At 40.1% G+C, this 26,763-nt stretch overlaps 1 protein-coding gene across 1 annotated transcript; it reads right to left on the bottom strand.

Moving 5' to 3' along the window:
• LOC148593944 (protein hinderin-like) lies at nt 1–26,763 on the bottom strand. The gene is made up of 4 exons (XM_088529018.1): nt 26,491–26,763; nt 23,589–23,684; nt 7,574–7,758; nt 1–113 (listed from the first exon to the last, which is right to left on the bottom strand). Exons 1-4 carry the CDS (start codon nt 26,502–26,504, stop codon nt 1–3), a joined length of 408 nt encoding a protein of 135 aa, XP_088385144.1. The 5' UTR covers nt 26,505–26,763.

Genomic DNA, 26,763 nt, shown 5'->3' with positions numbered 1-26,763 from the left:
TTACCGTGAAGTGTCATGCTGGATTGGCGATGTGGCCATGGTTACAAGCTCTTTCCTGCTCCCTACCAGCACAGGAGATGTTGCTGCATCTTTTCTAGGCCCTGAAGTTGTCCCTGTGGAAGGAATTGAAGACAATTAAGCAGATATTAAAGGCTAGTGAGTTTTGGACATATTTCACGATTCCACATTACTGAAAAACACCATGATCAAAAGCTGAGCCATTCTTTGGTCTCCTGTATATACAGTAAAATGGCAAATAATCATTATCAGTTGACACTGTTGTGCAAAATGTGTTTCAGGATCATGTGGAATAATATTTATATAATAAGCCATACACTATAGCCTTTACCTTTCTATCTGAGTTTTCACAGACTTGCATTGTTATTTCTTGTTACAGTCCACAGGATCCAGTTCTACAGATGTAGTGTTGCAGATAGTTATGGCCCGGAAGCGACCAGTCAGTCGAGTTCCGACTCCGGATCAGACACTAGTCAGGACGAATGGGTCACAACTGATTCAGACTTAAGGAAGGAGAAAAAGAAGGTAAACAGAACTAAGAGCCAAAATATTCCCATCCGAATTAAAGAAAAACCGGCGGGGGCAGACATGATTAAGCATGTTGCAAAGGAAGAGCATCTGACCCCAATTCAGGTGGCTGTTACCTTCAAAATAAAACTAATGAAAATTGTGAGTTTCTGTTCACAGGACCGGATCATCGGACACCCCCGTAACCCGTACGCCCCGGTGACAAGCGTCCCGCCCGAGCCTGTGAGTTCCACGCCGACCGAATCCAGAAAACAACAAAACAGCCTCTGCAAGAGGGGGCCGCGATGCCTTTGCGTTATCTTAATTTTGCAGCTTGTCACTATAGGACAGGTAGAGTCACACCAGCCCTTTAAATGGGGTACTTGAACAGATGGAACAATCTCGAGCAATTAGTACAAAAATAACTACAGGGTCACCAGTTTTCAGTGTCACGCCTTGCCAACTAGCACCCATTGAACCCTGTTCCAAACGCAGCTGGTACGAAAATTTGTTCACCGGTTCGCCGTGGTTAACCACCCTGATATCCACCTTGATAGGGCTGATCACAATGATCATGATGACCCTAATCTTTGGACCCTGTATATAGAATAAGCTCATGCCGTTTGTCAAGAATCGGCTAGAGAAGGTTAACATCACGTTAGTAGAACACCGACAACTGCTTTAAGAATATATCCACTCAGTATTACCCCCAAGTTATCCCAAGGTACACCCTATTCCTACACCCCGGTATTACCTGTCATCCCCTACCTTCTACGCGCCTTCTTCTTTGTGCCTTATGTTTTATGTCAAGTTTATGATATATAATTTTAAGATTGGTATAAACTATAAGAATAGAATAAGATAGTAATAAAAATAAGATAGTTGTATTTTAGCTAGTTTTGTTATGCATAGGGAGGGGGGAAGTTGTTGCAGATAGTTATGGTCCGGCGGCCGGAAGATATCGTGCTGTACGGAAAGATAGGGCCCCTAATAGCCAATAGTGTTTAGTCTATGGTGTAAGCAGACGGATGTGACGTTGTAAACCTAGATATATAACACCTTGTTACCCATCAATAAAGGCCATTTGCTGTCCACCACATTGGTGTCAACTAGCTGATGGCCCGAGTGGCTTGGGGGTGGTCGCCGTGCCGTCCCTGAACCAGGTCGCTGCACCGTTTGAACTGCAACATGTAGCACTTGTGACCTTCTACAAGATGCCAGTTTCTCCAAGTTTGTTTTTAAATATATCTATAGCAATATTTTGCTCTCAGTAAAACAGAAATGTTCGTTCACTCGTTTTTCACAAAATACTTTTGGAATTAAAAAAAAAAAGAACTGAAAGATCAAGTCTAGATATTATCTAGTACAACACTAATCAAAACAAGGTCAACGAGATCGAGTTTTACAGGGATTGCCAATTCCAGTTTCAAAAATCTGCAAGATTGTTGGAGATCTGTGCAACCTATTCCAAAGTTTGGTCACAGTGCAAAAAAAATTCCATACAACTAACGAGATTTTTCCCAATCTCTAACTTTTGGCCATTGCCTCTTGCCCTGTAACCTCCAAGAAAGTTGCCTGTTCTGTATTACACTGTCCTTATGGAGTCAATGGTGTCCTGGATTGCATTAGGAAGAGCGTTGCCAGCAAGGCGAGGTGGTGATCCTGCCCCTCTGCTCAGCCCAGGTGAGGCTGCACCTGGAGAGTCGTGTCCAGTTCTGAGCTCCCCAGCACAAGAGAGTCAAAAAGCTACCGGAGCAAGTCCAGAAAAAGGCTACAACAATGATGAGGAGACTGTAGCATCTCTCTAATAAGGAAAGGCTAAGAGAGCTGAGGCTGGAGAAGACGGAGGGGAGATTGTATCAATACATATAAATATCTGAAGGGAGGGTGTAAAAGGATGGGACTCGAACCCAAAGGATTCTACTCTGCAGACCTCTCGGTGGAAATCTGCCCTCTTGAAATGCTGGGCTGCAATTCTACTGCAAGTCTTTCCCATATCATGACTAAATATTTCTGGGCTCTCTTAACAGTGATGTTATCTACCATGCAAGTTGAAATACAGCAATATATTAAAGTTGGAATTCAGTTGAAATGTCAGCACAATATTTCTACAGGTTTATGTATGTCCAAGAGACCAACATTACTCAAAGTATTGTGTTGATTTAGCATATTTAAAAGCACATGCATATAATCTAGTAAAACCATGTGTTTTGATGCATGTTACAGGAAAGCTAACAAAAGAATGGGTTCTTATTGCCCTGCTCTAATGTGCTGTGCTTCAGCATCACATAGTGAAGGCTCTCACCTAATAGCTAATTACCAGTGAAGGAATTCTTAGAAATATCCCGAGAATGTGTGCTGATTGCGTGTGCCTGGCAACTTGGTAGTGTGCCAATCCATAAGTGGGTATGCACATAAAGACTGGAAGTCTCTTGCTTGGGCATTTGGCTTTATGACTGAATGTGAAATATTTAGAAACCATTTCATGTGACAGTCGAATGAGGCAGCTGGATTTTAAGAAACTAATACTGAAGTAATAAAAACCTGGTGAGCACGGGAGAATATATTCAATTCCTTGTATGAGAAAAGGCTGGCACATTGTTGATATACTGAACTCAAAGCAAAGTAGATATATTTTTCTGAAAAAGAAAATATATAGACTCAGAAGTGGCCAATACGGCCTCAAGGGGACTGTTCAAAGGCCCAAGTTTGAAAACATTACCAGGGCTACAAATGGAAAACAAGAAAAGGAACTAAGTAGAAATATACTTAGGTTGCATAGAGATAAAACAGGAGTAGAAAGAAATCCTGAATTAGTGAATATAAAAAGAAAAACCATTTAGAATACATATCAAAAAAAGGCATGAGTCTATAGAGGGGAAAAAAAACACCAAAGAGAAAGTAGATCTATGAATAAATGAAGAAGATTAAATCAATAACAATCCTAAAATAGCCAAGCTCCTAATAATTTTAAAATACACTAAGAGAAAAATATAAGGATAAGGAATATTGGCAACTAGGAGGTAATGAAGACCTTGTTGATGTATAATACCTGCCTATAAGAAGCTGATGAAAAGAAATTATCGGGGGGGGGGGGGGGAAGAGATATATATCCTTCAGACTAAAGAATTTGTATTACAGGGCTAAAGGGAATTAGCTAATGAATTTATGAAGTGACTGGTAATTATTTATGAAAAGTCATACAGAACTGGAGTGATACAAATGACAGCAAATTAATTAGATCTGCAGGTGTTGGAAGACAGTATGAGATTGGAGAAGTTACAGATGATCTAGAGGAGCAAGAAACAGAGGAAAAGAATAGGCACATTCCCCTTGGGGAAAAATAAAAAAAAAAAAAGAGAGAGAGATCATGCATGGTACCAATAATCTAAACCCTGATACCAGTGGAAAGTGAGAACCTGGGGTAGCAAAGAGTGATTTGCCTGCAGGGCAAGGTACCCACAAAGCAAGTTACAGAAAGTTAGAGAATTTAAATAACTATATATTTCTGCTTGACAAACAGACAACTAAAAATTGAATAAAGCCAGAAAAATAAAGCAGCCTACATTTTTGAATGTGTAAATACTGAGAAGGAAAAAAAAATGTTGAGACTGGTTGAAGCAGTAATAGGATGAAACCAAGCAATGGAAAATATAGGTTGATAATCATGAAAGAAATCTTTATGAATCGGATAATACTAATACTCATAATACTTAACATTTATATAGTACTTCACATCTTCAAAGCACTTCAGTAATATTAACTAATTGCTCCATTTGATTGTAGGGAAGAGTCTTCCCCTCAAGGGAAAAAGTTCCAGAACCTGAATCGCTAAGAAGCTACGTTAGAAAAACTACTGAAAAAAAAAACACCATAGAGAAAAATCAGCTGCTGAAAAAAGTATGGATACTAAGAGCTAAAAGAATTCTTCCTTCTCTCTCTCTCTCTCTCTTTTTTTTTTCTCCTTTTACATATGGAAAGGAAAGCTATGAATGTTAATACAATATAATATAAAAACTTCTCCAAAAAAGGAAAAATACCTCCTTTGTTTCAATACAAAGATTCTAGGTAGGAGGTAAAGGGGCAGACTTTACAAAATAGATTAGAAAAGCAAGTGCCCACTATGGCAGAATGTAACAGACAGTTTCCCAGTTCTAGTCTAGTTCCCCAGCCCAAAAGCAAAATTATACAGGGTAGAGAGGAAGAGAAACGCACGTTTTTGTACTCTAGTGCTTTTTACCTAGACAAGTTGTTAGATTTTAGTACAAATTGACATAGCTGCAATAAAAACAATTTACTGCTGAAAAGATCCAAGACTTGAGGATTGCTTCATCTGCTTAAAGTTTTGCTGGTGAAACTAAAAAACAAGTTTGGCTGCAAGACACAAATACCTACTACAGCACAGGAGATATTAACCGTTAGTGAAAGAAAATCTAATTGTCGGAGCACGGCTGGCCCTGTAAGCTTATAGCTTCAAAACAGAACAGAAATGCACCTTTCACTCAAAGAGGTGAGGGGACCAAGGTAGCAATGTTTTTTCCCCATTACTACAATCTTACAGGGAGAAGGGAAAGGGAGTTTAAGAAATTACAAAACAAAACCAAAATCTAATAGTACAAAGGTAGTAAAACAGAAAAACAACAAAAATCTGATACAGTCACTTACGTTCCTGTGGAGGGACACAGTTTGAGTTGCAGGGTAGCCACACACACATGCACGGGGAGGTTGACAGAGCCAAAGGCCAACATCAGAACTGACATTGCACTAACGTGCTGGGACATAGTCCCCATCCTAATGAATTTAGGATTTAAATAGGCAAGACAGACCAAAGGCATGAGAAAGATTTTTTTCCAGTGCTAGTATAAAACTGGACTGTTAAAAATTTTCAGCTCATGTGTTTATATGGACATGTATCTATATTGGGGTCAGCTAAGCAACATCATCTTTCATGATATAGTTTAATGTCTCAAGATGTCATCATGTTGACTTTATTCGCCTTCCCCACACTGCATGGCTTGGCTAGAGCTCAGTTAAATGCACTGCAGTACAGGGATCCCTTTCTGTTGACACAACAGCTACTGAGTGCGGTCTGGGACAGACTTTCAGGCTTGATGGTCCAGTCCTTGGACGCGGTAAGGCAAATCCCACAATTTTACAGCATTTACCAAAGAAAACAGTATTTGTATTGCTCGTCTTATTTTTGCAATAAGCTACAATAATTGTTTCCTTATAAAAGGATAAATTCTGAAGCAGTGATTCCAGTTCAGCAACAGACCATATGATCTGGCAGAAATAAGGAGACACACAAAAAATGTCCAGAGCTAACTAAAATTAAGAAACTTGACATTGAGGATCACCAGGGCACAAAGACGAGAGGAAAAAAAAAAAAAAGCTTTAAAAGTCTGTGTGTACACCTGCTAAAGGAGTCCAAACATATAACAGAGGGAAGCCAATTAAAAAGGTACTAAATACAGAAGAGTTCAGCTTCAATGATTAGTGCTAGGTAATTTGCCCTGTGATAAACAAGCCATTCAAATCAGTAATAGACCTGAGGTTGTTCCACAGCTTTAAAACATTTCTCTGAACTTTATCTGATATCACAGCAAGTGTCAACGTCTATAAGTTAAATTTTGCCATGCAGCTCTCTGTCTTCAAAATTAGAAATCCCAATAAGTGTTTGTAAGAGAGCACCACGTTCTTCAGACGCTGATCACTGCAATCACTCTATCAGCATAGGTGCAACTTGGTTGCTATGTGCAACAGCCAGATGCAGCTTGTAACTTCTTCTAAAGTACTAAAATGAAATTAATGAACAAAGGAGAGGCTGGGTTCGTTTTTTTTTTCTAAATCTGTGGAAAATAAATTACTTTTTTGAGGGATTATCCCTATCCAAGGAACAAAACCCGTCATCCAACAACTGTGAAAAATCTCAATTTCATCACTACAGTATTGAGGAAGAAGGAAAAGGAAGAGGAAAAGAGAAGAAAAAATGATAGTTGCAAAAAAAAACATAAAAGAAAACCATCAGTGAAAATTGCCCCTGAAACTGCAGAATTGTAACTGCTTTCTCTTGCTAAATTGATTGATGTAGCAATGTTATAAAATCACTATTAGGATTCATTGTGCACAACAAAGTGTGAAATGTCAGCAGACTGTACAACAAAAGTAATGGGTCCTGAACCCTTGCTAGTAAAAAATGATTTTGTTTCAAATTAGAAATTGATTTTTTTTGGACACAAGCCCTTTACAGGCTTCCAACTTTTGTAGCTGTTCCTTGGAAGAGATTAACATCAGCCACTGTTTGGGTCCTGGCTGATGATATCCTTTTGAAAGTTTCTTCACAGGGACTGCTTTTTAATGTTGGTACGGTCTTAAACAATAACACAAGTTATTTGTTCCTTTGAGAACTGTACCACATTTCATTTTTCCATTTTCTTTATTTTATGCTGACATATACAGCAAACTGGCTGACAAGTTAAATAAATAAATAAATAGGCAAGCCAGATCATAATTAAACCACGGATTATGTTCAAGGCTCAGCAGTGAAACATCCAAGTTGCTTTTGTTCCAAATCCTTTCTCCTCCTAAGAAAGGTTGTTTTCTCTGCTCCTTAAGTGGAGGTGCGGAGCTAAGGGAAGGATAGATTCTAGTTGTATAGATATCCTTGTGTGGCAAAATATCAGGTCGTAATGGTGGAACCATTACTTGGTGAGGAAAATAATGTGAAGAAGATTACATTTCAAGAACAAGCCCCACTGCACTTATTCTCTGCTTGCTGGGAAAGTAAAAATAATTGTTAAAGTAGCTTTTTGAGATTAAAGGGCTATTTTTTTTCCCCTCCCATCAGGAACACCAACCATGAAGATCACTTGTTGTTTACAAGGCTTTTGAGGCTATTACTTTAAACATAGCTACCTTCTCTTGGGTCGTTTTAAGCAACTTGCAGTCCTCTCCCTTTAATCATGCATTTTCCTTATCCAATCCTGAACACACACTTCCAGACGCAAGCAGCAACTCATGGAGCTGCAATCCATATGCGTCACCTTACCTTTCCTTGACCTGATGCCTTCCCTCCTGGCCTGCATCAGAAGGGCTCGTCCATCTTCCGCGTTTGCACTAAAACCAACCATTTTCTTCCCCGAACTGCTCCCACCACTGCTCCCCGGTGCTCTGGAGACTTTGCTCACTGGAGGTGTTCTGGGGAAGTAATCTTCACTTTTCGACCCGGGTAAACTGGAGAGAAAGAAAGGTCACTTACATGAGGCACTTCACAGTTGCCTTTTCACTGCAGCTTTGCTAGAGGTTTGAAAGTGTACCTCAAATGGCATCTTGGATCATCCACATGTACGTATATAGAGGGAGACTGAACCGGAACTTACCTCTCTGATGATTAACTAGGCAATTAGTTGTTGGCCACACTAATGAAGTTTTAGTTCATAGGAGATTAGCTAAGGAGGAGAGAAGGCATGATGATTCTGTTTTCCATCACTAACATTTAGAGGTGTTTTGCACACAAGGGTCTCAGTTCTGCTGCCTGACTCTCTGCTGCCATTGGCATGAACTGTAAAACACTTGCACTCTAAAGCAGACCCACACAGGCAAGAGCTTCCAGAAACAATTCAGAATAACAAGAATGGCAAGGACTGGGAAACAGGAGACAGGGTGGCACCTTGCAAAACTGTCCTGCCAAGGTCTGCTTTCCTCCCTGCAGTCCCACTCTGTGACAAGATAGTCTTGTTTCCATGTCATGGTACTCCAAACATAGTGCAGTCAGGTTGGAAAAATAGTAATTAAAAAGAAAGAAGAAAACTAGGGTCATGCTTTGCAAAAGAGAAACAGATACACTGGGGAAACAGGAGGGTATTAAAAAAACAAACACATGGAAATAACACAAGCAAGTGTATGTGGCATTTATAGATACTAAGCAATGAATTAGGGTTTGGTTCTTCAGTATTTAATCAAGGAAAGCTCACTGTAAAGTTTTGCTCAAGTAAGGATAGGGAATCAAACTGACAGATGACAAAATCTGAGATTTGTACAAAACAGAGGAAAAAGGTAATGCGGAGATTTACAAAAAATAATTAGCAAAAAAATAATTAGCAAAAAATAATTAGCAAAAAAAGCTATTTCAGAAAAAACTTATTCATCTATGGAATAATTAGTAAAAGGGAAGAAAAGACTATTGCAATCTGGGAAACTTAAAACTACCATATGGTCCAAACGGATAAGATGAAGAAACTAAAAGATCAGACAGGTCCTTCTCTTTTTTCCAAATTCAGCCATCCATCATATCACTCAAACATACCTTGGTTTGTAGGACCTCCTGCAGGACACTATGTTATCTGATGAATTTTCATAATATTCCCTACAACTACACAACAGAGAAGACAGGCTAAATAAAGACCTTAAAAATCTACCCAACCCACACACTAAGGCAGGAGTGGCAAGATAGTAGCATCAGAAAAAAAGGAAGCCTCAGCATCACTGCCTCCGTTTGAATATCAAAATAATTCAGCAACAAAGGAAAACACACCTCGAATGTTTTGCCATTTTGTCTATGCCTCATATCACGATATCCCTGTTGAGTTTGAATGACAAATTTTAAACGTCATTCAGGACCCATAGAACACTGCTAGTATTTGCATTCCTTAAAAAGTAGAAAAAAAAATAACATTTTGTTTTATTGAATTAAAATGCCATGGGGTGTAGTCTTCAGAGACTGAAATACTTTTACAAAGAAGAATAGCTGTCATTTATTAGACACAAAGAACAAGGAAGGATGCTTTCTGACAAAAATCAGATTGGTATTCTCATCATAGAAAAGGCATTGTAAAAAAAAACCCAGCATAGACCTCTGAGACTTGAATAATTTAAAGCTGCATTTGGTGCAATTTGAATTTCTCTTTAGGGAGGCAAAGTTAAATACCTTTAATTTGTTCTAATTATTTCAAATTTGCAAGTTAATTATGGCTGATCATTAAATAACAAAAAGGACTATCATCTCCATAGAGTTTTACCTCCTACCCTCTGCATTACTTAAGCTAGATTTTAGCATGCATGAATTAACTTTCTAAATAATCACACGGTTTGAATAAATGGCTCAGTAAAATGAACACTGATCCTCAGAAAAAGCATTAATGGACATTAGAAAGGCTATTGGGACCCATGTTACTTACATTATAAGTTTTTTTAATGGGGTCTTATTTACTAATCTTTATGTACTGTTCAAGTTAGGGCACCATATAGATACATTATTCTGCTTTAATAGAGAAAAGTCAGTTCTTCAAGATACTAAAACAAATGTCCATTTAGAGCCAACTAAACTCATTTTTAAATTAATGCAGGAAAACTCTGATAGAATTTAACTTGCTTTATCTGCTTATCATGATGAATCAATCCAACATAATGGTAGTCTTGGTCTGCAAATGGAGTTTTACAGATCTATTGATGTGCTAAGCTACTCAAGCAGCTAAGATTCCTGCCACATAGCAGCATTTACTATCAACATGCATATACCTAAAAGGATTAATCTCTTTCCTACTCCACACCTAGTGTTCCCAGTCATTGATTCTAAATGCAAATCCTCACCTTTCACTGAACTCTGATATTTCCATGCATTTTTCAGTGCAGATCAGCGGTATCCAGAGAACATGTCTACATTGCAACTAGCCAGAAACCCAAAATGTGATGCAATTCATGCCTCCAGTATATATGTTCAACAGATGGCTGTAGTAATGGTACCCTACTGTATCCTGTTGAGACAAGGGCTTGAGAGTTTTGCCATTTTCAAACTAACAAATTGTCTTGACAGGTTAAGCTCCAAAGCAAACATGCTGGAATGCTATTTTCCTGTTTTACTATTTCTGTTTTAAAAATAAAATAATTAACAGTTCATGTGTGCAATCTGCTGCAATTATATCAGGCCAAGAATGCATAACACAATGATGCAAAACTGGTGATAAGTAGGCAACCTAAGCAATATATTTTTGTAGCTTGATCCTCTATTACCATTTCAGGTGTGGTTTGACAAGCCGGCTGAAAACTATTTTTTTTTCCTTCCTCTTTTTGGTTGGGGGAGTTTTAAGCCAGATCGATTTCCAGATCCAGCTCAGTGTATAGCAGCAGTATCACAAGTGCTGGAACAAAGGAGGAAGTATCAATATACGATAGGATCTTCCCTTTTAATAGGGATCCAAATTTAGGCCAGTTCTACCAAATCACACCTTTGAACACTACCAGTTCCTAAGTGGGCCTGTCCATGAAGCTGAGTTATATCCACAGCTCTGGTGAGGCAACTAAGGGAGTATACAAAGGCAGTATACAAGATCTGCTGTATTTCTTTCACTTCTCTCTCATTTTGGCAGAGTTATACAGGCAGCTACGCAAAAGCTTTTTCATATTTTGTGCTCTACTAGGGAATCCAAAGCTCAGCTTCCCTAGACCACTCTTTCCCAGAGACCAGCTCCTTCCCTATTCCCTCAGTGTCTGGTGCTATTTAATGTCAGCAGTGAGAACTGAGGCCCTGTACATCCTTAATTAGCAATGATCTATTAGACTGTATGAGCCATAGGTGAAACTGGCCACACTGACTCAAAATACTGCCTTTATCATCAATGAAGTCACTATTTCATTTATTATATGCAGTTAAAGATCCATTTGTAGCAAGTACTAAGTTAAATTCCACCTAAAATTATATTAATGTCTTTCCTTTGAAGTCCTGTTCTCATTCTGCTTTAAGTTAGTTCTATGTCAACTCCCCACATATTTTAAAGAGTTTTCCTTAATAAAGAGTTGCAGTAAGCCCTGATTACTCTTTCTCTTTTCCTCCAAATCTAAAGCAAAATCCAACCTCAGTTTTTTCAGGCAGTCATACAGCAATGGCCACAAAAAACAGCCTGGGAAAGCTTTAGCAGGACAAAATGCCAAGCTTGTGTGTTTGGCTTTTCTTACAGAGCAGCGTAGAGCAGCTGTCAGTGCAGCAAGCAGGGCTGTCAGCCTTCACAAAAGAAAATCATGTAAATGTCAAGTCATAGGTATAAAAACAATCCTTCAAAACAGTGTCTGTATATCTGAAAAGCCTGCCTGGTTGTCACCACTTAAAGTGGCACATGGAAAGGATGCAAACCCCTGTTTAGGGCAAAGTATTTTGAACTAAATGCAAACTTCTCCAGGAGATCAAACTGCAACCCCTACCTTCAGGAGAACTATCCCATGGTCAGCAGCAAAATGAATGTCTTGGTGCCTCAGTGATCCCCAAGCACTTCTGCTTGGTTGAGAGTGGCCTCTGTTCATTGTGGAAGTTGCACTTCAGAGATGCTAACTTGCAACATGCAGGGTCCTGGCACAGTAAATTATTCTTTCTAGTTTCTAAGCGAGGAAATGGAGGAGCAGAAAGTAAAAAATTTCTCACGTTGCAAAGAAAATTAACAACCTGGGCGAATACACCAGCTCCTAGTAACACCGAGGTGAACTCCTGCCTCACTGACTATTCTCCTGGTATCACAAGGAACATGTTGCAGGGAAAGTCTTTCATAAACTCGTCAAATCCCATAATAAACACAATTAGGGTTTTTATCTTTGCTGTTCTTCTGAAGCGACTGTCCTTGAATTGAAGTTCTCTAATAAATAAGAATCATTAGTACTGAGCCAACATGGGAGCACACTTACAGGAGCCTTTATTTTATTATTTTTTTTTCCAGTCAAAAATCTGTCCCCTTTTTTCCACTTTATCTGTACCACAGGAAGATTGAATTAAGCATTTTAAGCAGGGATTATTATTGTTCTTCATCGTTACAGGGCTGTCAGTGCTGCAGTCTTACAGATTTGGGGACCAGCAAACCTGCTGTCCAGAGACTATAAAGCTACATACGCTACTCTGTGTTATACTCTATAGCTATATGCTATGCTTTGAAGCTATACTGTGAAGACATCCCAAATGCCTTCAAACTAGCATACTATAAAATGGTATTATATACTATCCCATTTCTATTGGAAACACCCATCCTGATGCATCTTTGAACTTCACTAGCCTATTTTTAATGATTAAATGACATCTGTGGGACATAGTCATTCTATGATTAAGTAGTATATTATGATTTACTATTACACTAGTTCTCATCTTTATTATATTGCTTAGTAAAGTAAAAACATTGAGATTGTTTATTGATCTGCTTTTAAAAAATTCTTATAGCCCAAAGAGGTAAGACTTCAAAGTTTACTCAGATTGGTGGATTATCATACCCAGAAGGTATAGATCTGACAAGGTAGCTCTTGGTAAATATTAAAAATAATAATAATAATAATACACCACTTTTGGCAACTTCAGTTGCCTTCAATCCACTAAAGCTACTTATTTCACAGAGTGTGCTTGATGACTATGACTGAAAAATCAGCTACTTATTGTAAATATTTAAATACAAATTTGGATGGATAACTGAAAGCATACAACAAAAAAAATGGCCTGTGTCTTGCACACACACCAATAAATAAATAAACCTAAAGATTTCCTTTTAATGCAAGGACTTTATGTGAACGTGACAGCATCACAAAATACTGACTCAACTGAGATGTTTATGGAACACATTATACTTTTTTTCCTGTTCTTATATTCAGGAAAAAAAAAAGACATGATAAAATTTAAATCAGACATGAACTATTCCATTGCTAAAATATAAGTAACTCTTTTAAAACCATTTTGTGAAACATATATTAGTACACATTAATGTTCAATCTCAAGCAAGGAGAAAAAGTCATGGCCGGAGGCTATGTGAAGTGTAGCTGTGGGTTCTGTTCAGGCTCTGGGCCACAGGTTCCCTGCCCCGTATGTTCATCCTGCAGACCAGGAAGGCTGTTGACAACTACTGCAGCCTCCAGATACACCTGGAGAAGAAGAATGATCCTGAGGTTACAAGTCTGAGTGAGAGAGAGGATGTGGTGTTATCAAAATCAGAAGGGAAGAGAGAGCCAGAAGAAAAAGTGAGTTCTGTTTTGGCCAGATTAGGAATGATCTGAAGGCAAAACAACCAGAATTGTGTGTCACGGAGGCAGTCAGATATGCAAGACTAGACGGAACAGAGCAGAGGGTTTAAGAGTTATTGGCAGAGATGATAGCCAAATCCGTGTAACAGGATGTTGTCAGACAGGGATACGAGCACAGAAATCTTCGGGCAAATCAAGGAATGACTAAATCTCTTCCCCACAACTGCACAGAGGTTCATACCTAGTTCCAAAAGAAATGATCTAAAATAGTGCTGCAAAAACACGCATTAAAAAAGCCCTGTCTCTCCATAAAAAATCAAAAGATCACACTGTTTCTAAAAATTAGGGCCACCACTAAATGAAAGTTAACCTGAACAATAACTTCAGCTAACTTTAGGTCACATGCATTTAATATAATGAGATGAATAATATGAAAAGGCCATTCATAACGGAATTCATCGAGTTAGGAATGCCATGCTTAGCTGCATTAAAACATATAATTAATGATCCTATAAAAATCTGGCAGCACATACTCTCCCAGCTGCTCGTCAAACTGCTCTTTATGTTGCATCTGCTTCCACAAATACTGCCCTTTGAGAGGCCGGAAAGCCTTTTTCTCCCCGGTTCCATCAGGGACCATGTTGCCATTTCCAGGACACGCTGAGCTTTGAACTGTTACCCAAATCAGACTCTAGCATTTGGCAACCCAATGCACATCTGTCATGATAGACTAGTTATTGGTGAAATGTTAAAGAAAAAGTCATTAACACTTTTCCATTGCTTCTAATACCCCGCCTTCCTCTAGATTATTTATAATCCTCATTAAATCCATCCTATGTTTATAGTCTTTTAGCACAACAGAGAAACGTATAGTGTCTGGAGAGCTGTCTTGTTTTATACCGCTCTCCAGACATTTGGTACAACTCTCTCCATCAAAAAGCCTGATCCCTCCTGAAGCCTCCATGCTCAGATTCAAGGTTAAAGGATTAAGGTCTGAAGCATCATGTACCAGAGGAAAGGAAGCCAAATATCAAAAGAAACACATAAATCAATCCTGCTCACCGCAGAAGCGGCACAAAGAACAAATCAGCCGGGCTGAATCTAAAATTTTCTCTGTGTAGCTCTCAAAAATTAGCACGGTTACGAAGGGAACGCTTAGTTCTGCAAAACCGCAGTGCCTGGGCAAAGCCACAGACTTCAGCTCCATGCACTGGCGCAACCTGGAAAAGTTTGATGTCAAAATAATTCAATTGCAAACAGATAAAGTCCAGTTCAGAGTGAGGGAGTGAGCACGCGCATTGTTATCTCCATACATCCCCTGGATATCTACAAGTGACAGATATAATATTTGCTATAGTTTAACTTTGGCTTCAACTCACTGTGTGCTGAAACTCAGCCAATGTCATGAGAGGGCTGGGGGCCTGGGTTTAGCTTAGTGCTGCTGCGACCATGGCCAGAACAGTGGGGTATGGGGGATTTCTTGCTTAACTTTGTAATTCCGATGGCTTTTGGTCTTAGTCATGCCCATCAATGCCGATATAAGCTTTTAAATGGTGTGAAAGTTGTGAGGGGGAGTTAAATTCTCCTAATTTAAAACTATCTCCTAGAACATTTTGGTTCTACAGATTTTTCTCTACTTTTCCAACTCACAAATTTTGGGGACACGCGAATGTATAGATTCAACATAATTTTCTCTTCATCAAAGACTATTTAAAAATAAAAAGCAACAAAGTGATATGCCTGGAAAAAGTAATCCATTCCAATTTATAAAAATAGAATTCAGGTTTTCAACATTCAAATCAGGCAGTAAACTCACAGTTTCTACGTTTCCCTGCAAAGGAGATATTTGCAAATGACTTGCAAAAATGTCTCTCTCTATCTGCAAGTGCTGGCAAGGCGTAAACCCCTTCAGGAGATGCATGAATTTTAAATATTTCAGCCCAAGGAGAAAAAAAAAAAAATCTCCGAGCATTTTCAGTTGTGATGCATGGTATAACAGAATTATACCCATGTTGAAGACTTGCAGGAAATGCAAGTTTTGCAAGAATATCCAAGTATTGAAATTTAAGTGAGCCTCTCTGCACTGATTCATTCCTCTGCTTAGGAGTGCTTCTAGCATCAGAATTCCCATGGTTTTTGGAGACCTCACCTACAAATTTGTCTATTAAAGCTACTTATGGTAGCTTCTGCTTAGATCTTGTGCCTAAAGCCTGTCAATAGGCTTCGTGCTCAAGGTTACTGTGGACTGTAATGGTAATGATGCTGTTCGCAGCCCATGTCATCGTGGGAACAGAATCAGCGTAATTCAGCTAAATGAAAGACAGATAGATTCAAAACCCTTTCACTGTTCAAAGTAAGCCTGAAAATGAGATTAGCAAAGCAAACAGGTTAGGGGAAATGAACTCCTCACTTGCTACCCCATCAATGATCACTGTCTGCCTTAAATATATATATATATATATATATATATATATAAAATTTATCTATCCATATAGATATCTATATATATCCTGCACACCTTAAAACAATCTAATTCCCTCCTTCCCTCCCATTTAGCAATAAGCTTTTAGTTATCACATCAGTACTAACAAGTGGGTAAGCAGTTGCCAGATACACGGATTTTATGAGCCATTTGCAAAGCACAGTTGATTCCAGTCCCTTTTAATGTGCCAGTCTGTCAAACTTCAAAACAGGGAAGAGAAAAAAAAAAACCAAAAACACCCGTATTCAATAAATTCATAAAAGTTACCTGAGCACTGCATCAGGTTAGCAGCTACAGCTCTAGAGACCAAGGTGAACTCGCAGAGCAACTGAAGGTCCCAGGAAAAAAGCAAATTCTGCCCCAGTGAATTGGTTCAGAGGTTCAGGACGTGGACGACAGGAGGTGACACCTGCCACCGCTGAGGAGGACTGACAAAAATACTCCAAATACAGAACAAAATGGGTGCTGCCACTGCCACTGACTTGTGAACACTAGTTCCCTCTGGAAGAACAGGAATGACACAAGTGAGGTCCAAGGTGGCATAACTGGAAGCTCACATAGGATTTTTATTATATTTTTAAAATAGCAGTGGGGGAGATTGTGTGACATAAACAGCATGTGCCTGGAACAGCAGGGGGAGCTGCAAGGCTGCATTTTTCTGCATTGATGTTTAATTGTGTTGAATATTTGGACACAAAAGCAGAAGTATGCTTGCACACCACCATAGAAAGATGTCTAAATGTCTAATAAGCATCAGAAAATGTGTGTGTGTAACAGTGTTGAACAATAAGCAAAATGACTGTTACCTTCACTTGCAAGATAATAAAAGGAGCTGCATCATAAACATAAAATCTTCTAAAAGACTCCTGATAGTATGCCCTCCTGGAACTATCACCATAGCAATGAACACTCAAATAGCGGGAAAGAGCTACCAAATTCTGTGCTTGATATTTTCAACTAACTAGAAATATAAGCAGGAAAGAATACAAACTGGCGAGACAGAATGAAGCACACGAGCATAAAAAGCCTTCCATTAAATGAAAGGTGACAAATTACACCTGAAAATCGTTACTACTGCAGAAAAAAAAAAATCCTTTAAATAGGCAGGATACATTGAAAGAGTGTCTCTGGGTCACAATAAACTCCATTTGCTGCTTGTTGTATCCAGACATTCCTTACAGAGGTCAGGGCGGAGGTGCAGGGCAGCACTATGCAAAATCCAAGGAAGGGATGTGAAGAGCAGGGCAGGCAGAGCTCTATAGGAAAGCTGAGAATTGGATAAGCAGGGAACTCTGCAGACTAAAATTTAGGCACCCAGTGCTATCCCACAGAGGAGTGCTTGCAAAGCAGCAAACTCCTATCTGCTCTAGCTGGTGCTATTAAACAGGGCTTATTTCCACGACAGCTTATTTCCACAGCAGCCAGATTCAAAGGCGAAATGAAATAAAGGAGAGAAGAGCGGATTGTTTTAAAATTCCGCTGCCAGAGGCAGGCGCCAGGAGCACAAAAGCAGGTGCCGGGCATATGGATCCTCCTGAACACACGTGGAGTGGGCACTTGAGTGCCAAGCACCCGCGTCTGGGAGACAGAAAGCGCTTTGTAGAAAGGCCATTTGATGCTAAACCAACAGACCAGGTTATGGTTTTATTTTCAATATTTTAAAGTGCCTTGCACAGTGGGGAAGGCTTGAAAAGGAATTATACAGGCAACGTGACACATTGCCATTAAATTGTACAAGTTACTATCTCCACTGCTGAAAATCTGCGGTGAGGGGCTGAGGAATTCTCTGAGCTGCCGAAAACCGTCCTCACTAAACCCTGCTGCACCTCGGACGAGGACGTGTGAACCACAGTGGGACATAAGGAAGAGAAAACATAGCAAAGTTATCTATGATTTGAAGTATTCCCCCCGATAAAAAGTTTCCCCTTTCACAAATCAGCTTAGTGCGACCAAAAATAGAAACAAAGATCAAGCTCTGCTCTGCATTTGCTCACTGTTGCCGTTCAAGCAGCGTGGCGACCTGGTTCAGGAACGGCACGGTGACCACCCCCAGGCCACTCGGGCCATCAGCTCGCTAACACCAATGTGGTGGACGGCAAATGGCATTTATTGATGGGTAACAAGGTGTTATATAGCTAAGATTTACAACGTCACATCCGTCTGCTTACATCATAAACTAACGCTATTGGCTATTAGGGGCCCTATCTTTCCGTACAGCACGAAATCTTCCGGCCGCCGGACCCTAACTATCTGCAACATTTCCCCCCTCCCTATGCATAACAAAACTAGCTAAAATATGACTATCTTATTCTTACTTATTCTTATCTTATTCTAATTACTTATTCTCATTATTATCTTATTCTTATTACTATCTTATTATTATCTTATTGTGATCACTTATTCTTATTATTATCTTACTCTTACTTATTGTCATTATTACATTATCCTTATTACTTACTCTTATTATTATATTACTCTTAGTTATTCTTATTATTATATTACTCTATTCTTATAGTTTATAACAATCTTAAAATTATATATCATAAACTTGACATAAAAACATAAGGCACAAAGTGTAGAAGGTAGGGGATGACAGGTAATACCGCGGTATAGGAATAGGGTGTACCTTGGGATAACACTGAGTGGATATATTCTTAAAGCAGTTGTCAGTGTGCTCCTAACATGATGTTAACCTTCTCTAGCCGACTCTTGACAAACGGCATGAGCTTATTCAATATACAGGGTCCAAAGATCAGTGTCATCATGATCATTGCTATCGGCCCTATCAAGGTGGATATCAGGGTGGTTAACCACAGCGAACCGGTGAACAAATTTTCGTACCAGCTGCGTTTGGAACAGGGTTCAATGGGTGCTGGTTGGCAAGGCGTGACACTGAAAACTGGTGACCCTGTAGTTACTTTTGTACTAATTCCTCAAGATTGTTCCATCTGTTCAAGTATCCATTTAAAGGGCTGGTGTGACTCTACCTGTCCTATAGTGACAAGCTGCAAAATTAAGATAACGCAAAGGCATCGCGGCCCCCTCTTGCAGAGGCTGTTTTGTTGTTTTCTGGATTCGGTCGGCGTGGAACTCACAGGCTCGGGCGAGACGCCTGTCACCGGGGCGTCCGATGATCCGGTCCTGTGAACAGAAACTCACAATTTTCATCAGTTTTATTTTGAAGGTCTGGTTTAATAGACTTAAGCGGGCACCACTTGACTCTGCCATCTTTCCTGACAGTGACCTTTGGGTCGATCTTGGCATGGGGGGAGCGCTGCCAGCGAGTCCCCCAGCCAAGGGCAGTTTACTGCAACATGGCCTGCCTGGCCACATTTAGAACAAGCCATTACGTTGGTTATTGCGGTGTGAACAGCCACCTGAATTGGGGTCAGATGCTCTTCCTTTGCAACATGCTTAATCATGTGTGCGATACTTGCCCCCGCCGGCAATGATCGCAAGATTTCTTTGGTTGCCGAATTGCATTGTTGGCGTAAACATTCCGCTACGACCGGGCTTTTTGTCTCCGCAGGCAGGGCCGAAGAGTCGACCGCTGCTTGGAGACGATCTACAAATTGTGTAAAGCTCTCACTTTCACTTTGCTTTATTGAGGACCATGGTGATGGTCTGGCAACTACTCTACAGGATGTGCGAATAGCTTCTCTGGCCGCACGAGTAGTTGCCATAACTTCATGGGCCCGCAGGCCATGGGCCTGCGCCTGGGGGGTGATCATTGTTGGATCTGTACCCATTAACCGCTGCAGGCTGGAGCCGTGTAATGGGTGATCTGCCCCAGTTACTTGGGCTAAATACCTCGTACAGTTGTCTTCCCATTCTTGTCTGAAAACGATCATCCCTGCTCCATCAAAGATTAGCCTACAAGTTTGTTTTATATCGAACGGGAGCATATCGTCCCCCCCGAAGATACCATCTATGAGGGTTGAGACCATAGCAGAATTAATCCCTTTATCCGCAATTGCTTTAACAATCGCTTGTACGTCCTTAGATTTTATCGGCGAGTAGACCCTCTGTCCCGCCTCCGTCACCCGGACTGGGAATGCTAGCGCGGCCGATGGGGCCCACTCGGCACATGCGATCTTTATTTCCTTCCAGTCCGTGAGAGGGGTTTCTTCCTTTCGCGGTTTTTCTTTAATTCGAATGGGAATATTTTGGCTCTTAGTTCCGTTTACCTTCTTTTTCTCCTTCCTTAAGTTTGAATCACTTGTGAGCCACTCATCCTCACTAGTGTTGGAGCCGGAGCCGAAACTCGACTGACTGGTTACTTCCGGGCTCCGGTACTTTTTCGTTGGGCTCCGGCCCCGCCCACTTCCGTTGCGGGTGGGCTGTTCCCCCCTCCTTGGCTCGCCCCACCTCCTACTCACGGAAGCGCGTTTTTTCAAATGGTCGCTCTGATTGGTTCTCAGCGCCTCACTCGGGCCTCCCTCACCTGTCCGGTCACCCCCACCACCTTTCTCCTTCTTGTTGTCCTCCCCCTCTTGTTTATCTAACGGTTCCCGTCTGTTCTTGTTCTCCTCCCCCTTTTGTTTATCTAATGGTTCCCGTCTGTTCCCGCCGGTTCTCCTTGTGGCTCAGTACCATTTTGGGGGGCATAGGGCGGTGGCCTGACCCAGACTTCCCCAAGGTCTGACTTCTTTTTGATATTTCTAGCTTCCTTGGCTAGCTTGCTCCAAACAGATTTCTGCTGTTTTTGTTCCTCTGTAAGTGGGACAGGGTTCGGGGATTGAGGGGACGTATCGCCCTCTTGCAGATCTTTAGGCTCAGCAGAATCGCCATCGTCTGGGGGGTGCAAAGTCTGTGCGGCTGCCCCGACTCCCGTTTTCGAGGTGGCCAACAAACAGTCCTTTACCGCCACCCAGGTCTCCTGCTCTTTCATAGCTTTCTGCAACGCCTGTACAACTTTTCCCCAAGCCTTAAGGTTTTTCCCACAACCGGAGTGCATCGTCTCCTCGGCTAATGCCTTGGTACATTTGTCCCACACTTCAGAGTGGAGAATATCCACCGGCTGGTCTATAACCTTAATTTTTAAAAGCCTCGCAACAGCAAGAGTAAAATCTTTTGGCTTACAATCAATCCCCCAATATTTATGTAATTGCGATACGACCTTCACAACGGCTTCCATCCTCCTTGTTGGTCCAGGAGCGTCCTCCCCGCCGGGCTGGTCCAGCCGCTCCGGCCGCCGTTCACCCGTCCAGGCGATGGTTCCCGGGTTTCGGCACCACTTGTTGCCGTTCAAACGGCACGGCGACCTGGTTCAGGAACGGCACGGCGACCACCCCCAGGCCGCTCGGGCCATCAGCTCGCTAACACCAATGTGGTGGACGGCAAATGGCGTTTATTGATGGGTAACAAGGTGTTATATAGCTAGGTTTACAACGTCACATCCGTCTGCTTACATCATAAACTAACGCTATTGGCTATTAGCGGCCCTATCTTTCCGTACAGCACGATATCTTCCGGCCACCGGACCCTAACTATCTGCAACAGCTCATGGATTTTTTTTTCCCCCTCAAGTAGGCCAAAATTAATCCCTACAGGAGATGACAAGATGCCTTTTAAAGTACATATCTCATTTCTGACTATAATTACCTTTCAATAGCCTGGCACAGCTGCACACTCCTATTTGCTTTTTGTTTTTCATTAAGGGCTTCTCTATTATGTGCACCCATTCTATAGCATTTATGCTTGCCAGTGATGCATATTCTCTTGCTTACAATTTTTCCCACAGATAGTAGAGAATAAATTGCAATTAGATTTTCATAATTGTAGATAATTAACTCAAAATGAGTTGTTAATTATAAAAAACCCTATGTTTTTCAGTCCTTGATTATATTATTTATTTTACTTCTAAATTCCGGTACCTCACTTCAGCAAGTTTAATATTTTTAAGGACTTTCACCATTTCCTTTTAAATTCCAGGATATTTCTAAACTAACTTTTGCTAATTTGAAGATTCAAAGCAAGTGTCACCCTGGGAGTTGAGTTTTGCTTTAGGAGCTTTCATGTATGAGGTGGAGGTCAGAAAGGGCTGATTTTCCACTATGCTTTTGATAGCATTTGCTGCAACAAGGACCCTTTGGAAGGTCGATAGGAAGGGGGAAGGGAAAAAAAAAAGAGGAAAAATAGAGTGCTTTACTGCCCAACTTTGCAATCAGCTGGCATGGTAGCTTGGGACTGCACGAACCCATACTAACTTTGAAAAATTACACTAAGTTTAACCAGGGGAATGCAGAGAGAGTGGGGAACCTTTGGAAATCTGGAACTCTCATTTTGTAAACTGCACAGGTTTTCTTCATTTTCCCTTGTAGGCCACATTTTTTTGCAGGTTTTTGGCAAACCGTCAACAAGAAGCCCTACAGATGTTCTACGTTACATTTTTTCCTCTAAGGAGCTCAATCCTACTGCACATTAAACAAATGAAGATTATTTTCTTAGTGATCAAATGTTGATCACTGCGGTCTTTGTGAAAATAAAACCAAAAAAAAAAGTCAGAATACAGTGAGGATTATGCCAGGACCGCAGAGCAGCTGAGCACCTAGTTAAGCAGCAAGAATTCCAACACCTCCTGTTGTTCTGAAGACTCAATGAAGAGGGATATCAAAAAGAAAAATCCAAAACATACAAACAAAATCAACATCAATTGAGGTTAAAAAGAAAAATAAAGGCACCACTTGACCCTCAGTTTATAAATAAGTTAACAGTTCTTCCAGTATTCTCATAGCTGAAGGTGAGAGGAAAGCTTATTTTAAAGACTTCTCTTGTCCTTAAGGAAGGGGCCACTCAAAGACCAACTATTCTTCTTGTTCACCAAATGGAATTCTTGAGTCACCACAGTTAAAACATAGAACAAGATTTTGTAACTTTTTCCAGAAAAGAGAAAAAAAACATTTATAATTCCCATTTTCCATTTGTTTTTTTTTTTCTAATATGTCAGCATCTTCTTTCGGTGGTAACAGGAAATGCAACAAGGTATAATAAAGAAAACAGTAATAATATGTTCATATGAGAGTTTAACTGCATGCAAAATTGAGACAAAACTAAATATTAGCTTAACTCAGTTATTTCCCACTTATTTCAGTGGTAGTTGGCTCTGATTACTCTGAAGCACAGGTGCAGTACTGTATTTTTAAAAAGCATGAAACTCCACAGCAGCAGAAGATTTTTACATTTAAAAGATTTGTAACAAAACTTCATTGGAAACTTATTTGTAATCATTTCTATCTATGAGTTAAAGGCAGATAAATATATTAGCTATCTCGGATCCAAATGAAGACTAAAGGAGACATTCTCATCTAAAATGATAAACAACAAATATGAAGAGAATATTACATTTCGTGAAAACTCCACTTTGCACTGAGCTAGCACAGCATCTTACAAGATGCCAAACGAAATCAGAGACCACTACAGGAAGCAAGCCCCCAAATCTTGTGTAGCAAGAGTTCAGCACTGGACACACAAACCCAAGGGCCAAGGTATTTTATCTCTTGGGAGAAAAAACAAACATATTAACACATAGACTGTGCACTCAATAGCAGAGTCAAGAAGATTGCTTTTAAGTATTTCAGCATCAATTTAAGAGAAAAAATACCTTAGTCCCATGTCAGTGCCGTTCATCATCAAACCAAGTTCTCCTGGTGCTTCACCAATGGGAATATCTTCCAAACCCGGTTCTTGGCCTTTCAATCTGCAAAAGCATAGGTAACTGGTTTTGCAGCTGTTGAAATCATCATGCTGGGAACTCACCACAAAACACTAAGAAGTTGTGTGGCCAGAAACAAGGCATTTAACAATGTTAAATGCAGAAGCTTTCACAACTGTTTTCATGTTTTAAAAGTACTTGTCTTTTGGAAAGGTGCCTTACATCCAATGCCTCGCGTCTGAGGACTACCATTAGGAAAAAAGGATTAGAAGAGTTTAATTTACTGGTTTCAAAAGACCTGCTCCCCTGAGCGCCTGGTCACAGTATCCATTAATGAATACTCCTGTTTGGCTCAGCTTACAGCTCCAGCAGCACCAGAGCACAAAGGCATCATGAAAGCTGCATAAAATGCCAGAGATGGGTCTGTCTCCAGAAACTATGGGCCCACAGATGATAGTCAGTTTTAATGGAGAACAACATCTTTTTCCCCAGTGAAGGCAATAAAATAGCTTTCCCTTTTTATTTGAATAAAAATCCTGTTTCCAGGACTCATCCAGATGCAATCCTATTAATAAGAAAAATATCTTGCCATTTCTAGAATTCTCATCTATTCTGGTAGGTTGACTGCCCCTTTCTCTGCACCCACTTTTTTTTGACAACTGAGCAGCTATATCACATGAAGAGAAAAAGCAACTGAAGTTGCCCACTTGAGCTAAATATGGAAATGTGGGGAATTACAATGCAGTTATGATGCATTGCAGCCAAAAAAAAAAAAAAAAAAAGATTCAGTTCATTCTTGCTAAATAGAAGAGTTAATGGCCAATAATTGCAAATGGTCAGACCTCCTGCTTGTGATTCAATGACAATAGTGTCAGCAGCTCATGCCTTAAACAGGACTCTATCAATGCAGAAGGTCAGTCAAAAATACACACTTTTAGTTTTGGAAGGTGTATTTTTGTTGTTGCCATTTTGTGTTTTTGGTTTTAACTGTCAATGATCGTAAGAGATGAACTAGGCTAAAATCTCCTGACAAGGAAGCGAAAGGTATTTGAGCTTAGCTAAACATATTTTTGTCATCTGCAGTGCATAAAATTATCCTATAGCTTGAACTGAAACAGAACTGTGATGTTTGGTATTTACGGGTGGATCTCTTAAACATTTACTTCTAAATAAACGTATATGTAAAATATATATATAAATATATATATTTTAAGAGCAAGCGCATTATATTTTAGTTTTTTTTTTTTTTTTTTTTTGAAAGAACATGACAAATATGCATTTACTTCCACCTCTGGAAAGAGAGCACGAACACAACTTGAGCTCTCAGAGTCATCACATATGATTTCCTTTCAAAACACTTCTTAAAGCAACTATAGCTCTGTAAAACATGCAATTTTTTTCAGGAAAAATAGCTAAATTAGACACAATGACATTAACAAGAATGTCATTGCAGAGATATTTAATGTCCCTTTTTGGGGGGCAGATGATGCCTCACAGAAAGCTTAAAATTATCCATTTAAGGGGGAGAAAAACAAAAAAAAAAAAAGCTCAGCCTGTATGTCCTTCATATTCTACTTGTTTTTCATTAGAGGGACACATGCCTAGAATTAAGGCATTTGATGATTAAGAATCCATCTGTTCCTGCTTATTTATCACCTGAAGTCATAATCCTTTGTTTGTGACCTCAGCCATTTTCAACACACAGAATTGTGATTGCCTCTGATAAAACAGGCATTTTAAAAGCTAAATAAACATGCTCCTTTTCATCTAAGACAGTCCAAAAAGGCATATTAAAGATCACCTTGATTTCAGCATTCTCTTTTAGTGTTTGAAAAGTAACTGGAGGGCTGGCATCAAGAAACAAAAAAAATGCTATATTCCTCTGTGGTGGTTATACTACGTGCATGTAGGAAGTGGGTCACAAACACAGACTCTTGTGGAATGCTGTAAGCAGTTACCATATTAAAATAGTATCTCAATCAGCATTCTTTTGAAACCCTCCTACTGCTTCTTCTAAAAGACTGCTAGATTTTCCCTACTGTTCTCCCTTCCTAATGTAGAAACCCTTGAATTCAGCTGTGCTACACTAGCTCGCACACCTCTTCCTTCTGTGGCTTTAACACTCTCCCCTTCTCTCCCTTCCTCCCCAACCTACATAAGGTGATACAATAAATCAGTTCCTCTCTATCGCCAGTCACCATTTACATTTTCAAGAAGTCTTATCTCACCTTCTGCAAGAAACTTGAGCACCTTTCAAGCCACAGTCTTTATTTCTATAGTTACTGCCTTTCCCTTCTTCTGGTTTCAAGCATGTGTTGTGCCTCAGCCTTGGCATCCTCTCTTGCACAAACATAAAAGCAAGGAGGATGTCCTTGCTTCACAGGCTTCCCTTCTTTTTCCATACAGAACAAGCTGTTTCTGTAAAAGACAGGGCTCCCAGACCCTACACAAAATTTCAGAACTGACCTCTCGGGAAAGGAGAGGAAATGCCCCGTTTCCATCCTCCACGCTCAAAGTGGTTTCTTGCCCAATGTCCACATTCCTTTAAAAAGTGCCTGCACTAATATTAGTCTCATTTTTTTCTACTGCTGCTCTTTTCCTACCTAGTGTTTTAGCACTGCTTTTCTTCCACCTTTTTTTCCTACCACATGCTGTTTTCCTCTGCTGCTTTCCACAGTTGTCCTGCTGTTTCCCAACAGTATATTCTAATATACTAAAAAGCATCCTCTCCTCTAAATCATTATTAGAATGAATTTCTCTTTCATTATCCCACTTTAACTGCTGCCCATGTCTACAGCTTTATTAGAAGTTTTAGATTTTTTTTTTAACTACTATCAATCTCAAAAATCACCTGTTATAATCCATATGGGACTGGTGGAGTTGCTGATGTTTTAGCAGTAGTTTTGCTTCTTGCTTTGCCAAAAAATGTTGGAGTCACTCCTTTTCGACTTCCGGCTCCATTTTCTGCAGAAGAAGCTGCTGTTTTGTTTCTTCAGAGAGCCTTTTAGCTTCCTCTGTTTCTTTAGACCCAGCGTATATGCTGCCATTTCACCCAGAAGCTCGAGAGAGCCTAGAATACTCACAGATGTTGTGAACTGGTCCAGAATGTCTTCTAGGCACTGGG

The sequence above is a fragment of the Tinamus guttatus genome, unplaced genomic scaffold (genome assembly GCF_059628265.1).
Source record: "Tinamus guttatus ecotype Peru unplaced genomic scaffold, ASM5962826v1 Tinamus_guttatus_pri_ptg000320l, whole genome shotgun sequence".
Lineage (NCBI taxonomy): Eukaryota > Metazoa > Chordata > Aves > Tinamiformes > Tinamidae > Tinamus > Tinamus guttatus.
Note: the sequence above shows the minus strand (reverse complement) of the source record. Positions and strands in the feature narration are given on the sequence as shown.